The sequence below is a fragment of the Saccostrea cucullata genome, unplaced genomic scaffold (assembly GCF_032062105.1).
Source record: "Saccostrea cucullata isolate Sc308-1 unplaced genomic scaffold, CSIRO_AGI_Scuc_v1 ctg5271, whole genome shotgun sequence".
NCBI classification, from domain to species: Eukaryota; Metazoa; Mollusca; class Bivalvia; order Ostreida; family Ostreidae; genus Saccostrea; species Saccostrea cuccullata.
In genome coordinates this window covers 32,619-41,005 of record NW_026930529.1, presented here as the reverse complement: position 1 = coordinate 41,005, position 8,387 = coordinate 32,619, and the positions used below count along the sequence as shown (strand labels likewise).

The 8,387-nt window shown below is 36.6% G+C and overlaps 1 protein-coding gene across 3 annotated transcripts; it reads right to left on the bottom strand.

The window, feature by feature from the left end:
• Nucleotides 1-2,251: 2,251 nt before the first annotated feature.
• LOC134228919 (uncharacterized) lies at nt 2,252-8,015 on the bottom strand. Of its 3 annotated transcripts, none has more exons than XR_009984105.1 (2): nt 6,578-6,745; nt 2,252-4,050 (listed from the first exon to the last, which is right to left on the bottom strand). XR_009984105.1 is itself a non-coding variant. In XM_062710614.1 (2 exons), the coding sequence occupies exons 1-2, from the start codon at nt 7,558-7,560 to the stop codon at nt 3,692-3,694; spliced, it is 609 nt and encodes a 202-aa protein (XP_062566598.1). In that variant the 5' UTR covers nt 7,561-8,015; the 3' UTR covers nt 2,252-3,691. The 3 variants fall into 3 exon arrangements, 2 of the variants coding, with proteins under 2 accessions (XP_062566598.1, XP_062566599.1); XM_062710614.1 differs by lacking the exon at nt 6,578-6,745 and adding an exon at nt 7,311-8,015; XM_062710615.1 differs by lacking the exon at nt 6,578-6,745 and adding an exon at nt 7,311-8,015 and having other exon boundaries at nt 2,252-2,644.
• Between the last annotated feature and the right edge of the window lie 372 nt (nt 8,016-8,387).

The following is an 8,387-nucleotide window of genomic DNA, read 5'->3' as shown; positions in this document are numbered from 1 at the left end:
TAAATAGAGAACTATTTTACCGATTATCTTGAAAATTAAATGAATTTGAAGGCTGAAAGTTGATAGTGCAAAGGTTTTATTTAAATCTTGCCCACAAGCTGTAGCAGACAAACTAATACATAAACACACACACAGTAGCGATGCTACATCCCCTGCGCGACTAGTTGCTTGAGATGATAATAGGAAGGAGGCTTCCAGTTCATCCGATTTTTCTGATATCTAACTACCACAACACACACTGAATACTTTTCTACCTACATCATCGAATACATCCATTCCTCCACAGAGAAAAGAGAGTGAAGCCTTCCATTATCATCCAAGGGATTGAAGAAAGCTGCTTGATATAAACGTAATTTTAATACTGTGGATTTATGTTGTCAGGATTGCAGTCAAGCAATATGTTCGCAGTGTCTAACATCTGCCCATACTGGCATTGGAGATGTTACTGATTTTCTCGACAAAAAAAGCCCTGATAGAAAGTGATTTAGATCTCACTCAGAACCATATCAAGCAAAGAGAGGAGTGAATCAACATTTCCCTAACCAAAAACATACTATAGTAAACTAAAGCTAAATATAGTTTGTTAGCTCACCTGAGCCGAAGGCTCAAATGAGTTTTTCTGATCACATTTTGTCCGTCGTCCGTCTGGCCGTCTGTCTGTCCGTCCGTTTTTAAACTTTTCAAATTTTCGACTTCTTCTCAAGAACCACTGGACCGATTTCAACCAAACTTGCCGCAAAGTATTCTTGGATGAAGGAGATTCAAGTTTGTTCAAATGAAGGGCCAAGTCTCATTCCAAGGGGAGATAATTAATAATTACTGAAAAATTGATGGCAATTTTCAAAAATCTTCTTCTCAAAAACCACTGTGCCAGGAAAGATGAAACTTATGTGGAAACATCCTCAGGTAGTGTAGATTCAAATTTGGTTAAATCATGAACTCTGGGGGTAAGGCGGGGCCAAAATGGCTGATCAAAGTTTTACATAGAAATATATAGAAAGATTCTTTCAAAATCTTCTCAATAATAACAAAGCCATGACTGTTCCTATTTATATGGAAGCATCCTCATGTAGTATATATTCAAGTTCGTTCAAATCATGACCTCCGGGGGTAAGGCGGGCCACAATGGCCGACCAAAGTTTTACAAAGAAATATACAGGAAAATCTTTTAAAAATCTTCTTCTCAAGAATAGCAAAGCCATAATTGATCATATTTATATGGAAGCATCCTCATGTAGTTTAGATTCAAGTTTGTTCAAATCAAGACCCACGAGGGTAGGGCGGAGCCACAATGGGCGATCAAATTTGTACATAGACATTGTACATAGATATATATAGGAAAATTCTTTGAAAATCGTTTCTCAAGAATAGCAAAGCCATGATTGGTCATGGGACTTCTTTTGGATATAAACTTTTAAATAATAAACTAATTTTACTTTTTCCTAGCAACAATGCTCAGGTGAGTGTTGTAGCCCATGGGCCTATTATTAATTATAGTAGATTAAATTTCCAATTTCTTTACTGAAGTAGATTAAATTTCCAAAGTTATCACTAAAATAAATCGTAGTTCCAAAGTTTCTGAAGGAACCGGGAGAGGGGGCACTCCAATAATTTTGCCGATGCATGCATATATAGAATGTAGATATCATTGCTACTATGTGCTTGTGCCCCCTCAATAAAAATGTCTGAAGACCTTTATTTGACAAATGAAGAAATTGTTGGTAGTTGAAATCTAAAAATGTATGTGTGTGCCCCCCCCTCCTCTGAAATTGCTTTCTACGGGCCTTTGTAGTTGTATTAAATGTGTGACATATTTTGAATACTGCGTTCCACATCTTTTTTTTAATTTTGCATCGTAGATTGGGAATAGGTGACAATGATATTGGAAAATTTTTTTTTAGATAAACTCTGAATCCAAGGGCTCTGGTCTGGTTTCTTTATGCATAAAATGAAACTGCAACTGGTAATTCGGACTATTTCTGCTGAATTATTATGTTCAACATTGTTTCTTAACATTTTTAAAGAGCTGAGGTTATCTTACCTGTCTATTCACTATTAATCAAGTTTAGCATGCTGAGAATAATTACATAAATTGCAGAAACTTACACAGTTTAATTCTGCCATAATATCAGCCAAATAAATGAATTTCTGGTTTTTGTAGTTATATTAATGATGTAAAGGAAACAATTATTTATACAGGGAAATGACAACAAAATGTTTGTTTTAACCTTTATTTTGGCGAACATTGGCCGTGGCATAGTAATTTGTGGGATGCCAATTAATACACACAACTTTTGGGCAAACCCACACAAATTCAACAAAATTCATCAACACAAACAAGTCATATGTGCAAAAATGACCACCCCGGGTAAACCGCGGGTGGTTACTTATTTAAGGTTACTTATTTAAGTGTAATTAGTTATATGCACAATTCAAGCACAAAACAAATTATATCAATATATCAGCAAATATTTTACATATAAAATGGTTCAACATTTAAACCCCCTTCACAGTTCAATGGTGAAAACTTCACAACAATACAAAGTTTATGTAGGCCTCAGTTGCTTTGGTGTGCGCAAACGCCACTCCTGTACAGGTTATGCCACGACATATTTCACGAAGACGACATCCAGTGCAACAGATTCTGTAAAATACAAAGAAAAAGCCAGCACAAGAACCAAATATGCAATCATTTAAACTCCAAATTATGGGAATGGGTGGGTAGGATATTTAAGGCAGATGCAAAAAAATTTCTTACAAATATTATGAAAAAACTTGACAAAGAAATATTCAACCTACTCTGTATCCAGCGAGTTGATGAAAAGAATGTTGATCCCGAGCTTTCCGACTTATATATACCCAAGGCCGCAGGCCGATCCCGACCAAAAAATTAATACCTTTTCCCGTAAAATAAAGTCATCTGATTTTATATGCATAAAATAGATGATATTATTTATACAGGGAAATGACAACAAAATGTTTGTTTTAACCTTTATTTTGGCGAACATTGGCCGTGGCATAGTAATTTGTGGGATGCCAATTAATACACACAACTTTTGGGCAAACCCACACAAATTCAACAAAATTCATCAACACAAACAAGTCATATGTGCAAAAATGACCACTCCGGGTAAACCGCGGGTGGTTACTTATTTAAGGTTACTTATTTAAGTGTAATTAGTTATATGCACAATTCAAGCACAAAACAAATTATATCAACATATCAGCAAATATTTTACATATAAAATGGTTCAACATTTCAACCCCCTTCACAGTTCAATGGTGAAAACTTCACAACAATACAAAGTTTATGTAGGCCTCAGTTGCTTTGGTGTGCGCAAACGCCACATGACAGCGAACAACCGAAGGAGAGTTTGCAGTCATCCCACACATAGGGGAGCACCCAAGCAACTGACAAAAAAGCCCCCACGGACCAATGTTCTTTATGTTTTGTTTAAGGATACACATTGTCTTGCTTTGACAGGAAAAATTCTAACCCCCCTTGGATATTATTTAGAAAGAGTTTATTTCCTAGGTCATTGAGGTGTACTCCATCTGGCAACAGAAATTGTGACATGTTTTTCAATAAATCGGGGTACTTTATGTAACAACCCCCCAACTCTAACACTAATGAAGCAGCTACCCTATTGGCCTTAAGACGGGATCGCTCCATTGCTTTATTGTCCCCCGATTACCTCCATTTATTTCGTGGCAGCATCTGTGACCAAACAAGTGTAGAATGTGGAAAGCGAGTCTTAATAATCTTTAGATGGGATTTAATTTTCTCAATGAGAGTATACAGATCAATTGATCCTAAATCGTTTGCCCCACAGTGAATAACCAAAAAATCTGGGGATTCCTCATATTCTGTCAGAAAAAAGAGCTTTCTTTTAAGTCCCAAAAAATTCAAACCTGAATATCCCTGCCACCATATATTTATTTTCAATCTATCCAATCCAAGATTTGTTCCCCCCGGTCTGCATACTGATGCCATCATTGCATTCTTAATAATAGAGGAGCCCACACACCAGACTTTAACTTCAGGGACCTCTACAAATGTATGCAATAATTTGAATAATTCTTGTTATATTTACAAAATTACAACTTATTTGCCCCCAACATCTGCCCAATAGGACATCTTATGTATGATTTGTATGCCCTAGACTTCCAACGCCCTGCTTCCATTATGACATCTTGTGAACACCCCGCTTCAAATGCTGCAGTGGCTGCCCCGATACGAAATGAATGGGCCCTATAATGTCCCTGAACCCCCAAAACCTAAAGTGATTTTTTCAAAACTGAAGAGAACTGATATCTGGTAAGGGGATTTTTTCCACAGTGTATAAATAATGGCCCTTTAATTTTTGGTCTTACTGCAAGATAATCTATCAAACTTGCTACTGGACACAGGATTCCCTCACTTTTATCAATGGCTAAAGAAACCCCCTTTCTATCCTGATCACATTTTGACATTCTTATGTGTACAAAAACCTTGGAGTAATTAGCTTCAAATTGAACATCAGTCACTTGTAAAATTGTATGAACACTATTACCAGTAGACAATGTGAATTCCCCTATTCTGAGAAAACCAAAGAAGGCTAATATATAAGCAGCTCTGAACAATTTTGTTTCATAACTATTGCTACAAATGGTCGATAAAACCCTAACAACTTTAGTAAGCAACTGCAAGGTTATTGGTAGCCTTGCATCTGCAGACCTACTAGTTCTTCTCATACCCTCAAGAACCTTTACAACCAGAAAGTTCTTTGTTTCATCAACCCAATTGTGAATTTTGCATTGAAAACTAATAGAAGATAGATAAGATTTTGCCGTAGCATAGGAACACTTCTTAAGTGACAGATAAGCAACAAAGTGAACAACATCTCTAAGAGGTGGGGGCCATGAAATTTCGTACCCAAATTCTTTCCTGAAATTATAAAATGAATTTTGTCCTGTTTTGTATGCTGTCTTAGTGTTTTCAGAGATTGAAGCATCTAGCAATTTATTCATTTGAATCTGTAAATCATGATGACTAATTCTACTAGAAGAGGGTCTGGTCTGGTGCTTGCCTCTGGTCTAACGTCTTGAAGCGGAACCACTGTTTGCGAGAAATAGAATCTGCAATTTTGTTATCCAAGCTACTAATGTGATTTGCCCTAAACATACATGTAACATTATTGATCATCAGTCTAAGAACCAAATGTCTTACCAATTCCATCACTCTTTTGGACTTGGAAGATTGGGTATTGATGACAATAACTAATGAAAGGTTATCAACATGAAACTGAACTTTTTTATGTAACAACCTATGTCCCCATATCTCTATTGCTAAAACTACTGGTATGAGCTCTAGAAAAGTCATGTCTCTCAAAATTTCTTGGTTGTTCCAATGTTTTGGCCATTGGAGAAAAAACCAACTTCCACTAAAGTAACCCCCACAACCTAAATGACCTGAACCTGCACTATCTGTAAATAACTGTAAAATGCTAGAATCTTCCCATACAGTATTAGGAAAATATGCAACCCCATTGAAATGGTTCAAGAACACCAGCCACATTCTAAAGTCACTTTTAATTCCTACTGATAATCTTATATGATGATGTGGCTTGAAAACTCCACTAAATGCATCATACATTCTTCGAATAAAAGCTCTACTAGATCTGATTGCCTTTGAGAAAAAATTGAGCATTCCAACTAAAGACTGCATTTCTTGCAGTGTAACTTTTTCCCTATCTAAAAAATTTTCAATCAGACTCTTCAGGATTTCTAACTTAGCTTCTGGGATCTTAATTGTCATCTCTAGTGTATCAATTTCGAAACCTAGAAATATTAATTTTGTCGTTGGACCAGAAGTTTTCTCATGGGCTAAGTTACTAAAAGTAGACATTAGAATTTCACATTCATCACTACCAGACCTACCTGCAAAAAGGAAATCGTCTAAATAATGATCTAATGTATTCAATCCAGACTTGAACTGAGCAAGCCAGTGTAGAAAAGTTGCAAATGTTTCCCAAATTCTGCAACTAATGGAACAACTCATGGGAAGGCATTTAGAAACCTAACAAGTCAAAATCCCCTGGATTGATCGGAACTAAACGAAAAGCATTTTTAATATCCATCTTGCCTATCAATGCGCCCCTTCCCAAATTTGCAATCATATTGACTACACCATCAAAAGATGCATACTGCACTGTACATAAATCTGGGTCTATAAAGTCGTTGATCCCCTGGGAACTAGGATAGGATAAATGGGTAATCATTCGCCACCCTCCATCAGATTTAGGGACAATGCCAACTGGTGAAATATGGAGGTTAGAAATTGGAAGTTGATCAAAAGGACCCATGATTCGGCCAAGCTTTATTTCCTTACTTATCTTTTCCATCAACTCATCATGGTGTTCACTTGCAGACTTAAGATTTTTTGAAAACACATGACACCTTGGGCCTGTATAATTTATTTCAAAACCCTTTGAAAACCCATTTTTTATATAATTAGCAGCATATTTGTCTGGATATGGCTGCAAATATTCATTTAACTTTTCAACATTAATAGGGGAATTTCCTAGGGCCCATATACCTTTGTGGTCTTGAGGTTTGGGTTGGGTGTGACATAAGGGGTCTAACTTGGGGTTGCCCTTGCAGTGGTCCCCTTGGGTAACTTATGGACTTCCCAACATAATTAGATTGAGGGCACAAATATTGTGGATGACTCCCAGAACATTTAATGCACTTGTGCATGTACTTGCAAGAATGTCCGTCACAATGACCCTTGAAGTTGAAATTATAGCACTTGTTGTAGGCTGGGCTGTTTGGTTTAATTGTTAGTTTAGATTGTGGGGATGATGACATAAACATCAACCATAACTCATAGTCTACTTTAGACCAATCTATGGTGGGATCGATACTGCGGCGAAGTCGAAATTGCTCGTCATATTTCTTCCATCCCAAATCCCCCTCCCCACATCTTGATGCCCCGAGTCTTATGTCATGTAAATATTTCAGCAAACCCTGATAAGATTCTGGGTGGGCTGAAGCATAAATGCTAGAGTAAACTAAGAATGCATCCGTCCATCTACTGATATTTTGAATCTTATTGCTAGGTTTAACAGCCTCTCTTGTGACCAACTCCCCTTTTTCATTAAAAAATATTTTTTTCTCTGAAGATTCTGTCAGGGAAGTGTTATCAAGCAACAAACTAATCTCTATGTATGCTGAACTAATGATTTTAGACTTCAACGAGTTAGAGACATTGCTAGCCAATAGTGAGTGAATGCTATCTACATATTGATTCTCATAACCAATGCTTGTACCTGATTGAGATTCAATGGCCAAAGCAGGCACAGGTGCTGGGGCCAATGGGGTAGAGTTTGACTTTCTGGCACCAACTACATTCTCTTGGGCGGCGATGCTTCCTGGAGGACCATGTTCCTGAACTGTATGATTATCGTCAACCTCTATCGCTACCGCTGGTCGCTCTTGTCTTGACCTCTTTGACCTTGATACTTTGCCCTCGTTGTCTCTCAGTCTGCAATTCCGCTTAGTCTTATTTTTGGGAGGCATTTCCGCTCGTTAGAGTAAATAACAAACAAAAATTACTTATTGTAATTCACCAGATACAAATTTTTTTGATAAATTTGCTACGGGCAAAAATTGCAACAATATATTCAAAATGGCTGTCGTGTCACATTTAATCGGGTTGTAAATCCAGCACAATCCAGAGAAAATAAATACGTTGGATTAAAAAAGTATTAAGAACATACAAACTTTATTATCCATTAACCAAAATTTAAATATATTTAAGGCAGATGCAAAAAATTTCTTACAAATATTATGAAAAAACTTGACAAAGAAATATTCAACCTACTCTGTATCCAGCAAGTTGATAAAAAGAATGTTGATCCCGAGCTTTCCGACTTATATATACCCAAGGCCGCAGGCCGATCCCGACCAAAAAAATTAATACCTTTTCCCGTAAAATAAAGTCATCTGATTTTATATGCATAAAATAGATGATATTATTTCATTAAAAAATATGAAGGGTTATCATTTTCATAAAAATACAATATTTCGAACATCTTTTTTCACTCATTTTAAAAACAAGCCGCCAGTCCATGAATTACACGGTGCCTTAAATTACGTTGCACTTCCCCGTAATTCAGAGACTCTGCTAAAAAACATAATATTCAAGTAGGTTTGATAGGACACAGACTACCAATTATTTTGCTATACATTCCTTTATAACATAAAAAAATATTTTAAAAAATTACACCGGCTCAACTTACCTGAAACTTGGCACAGAGTAAGACCATTTCAAGTCCAACAATTTACCAAGTTCTCAGGAACATTCATAGTCTGCAAGTCCTTTTATGGCAGCGCAAATATCCCCT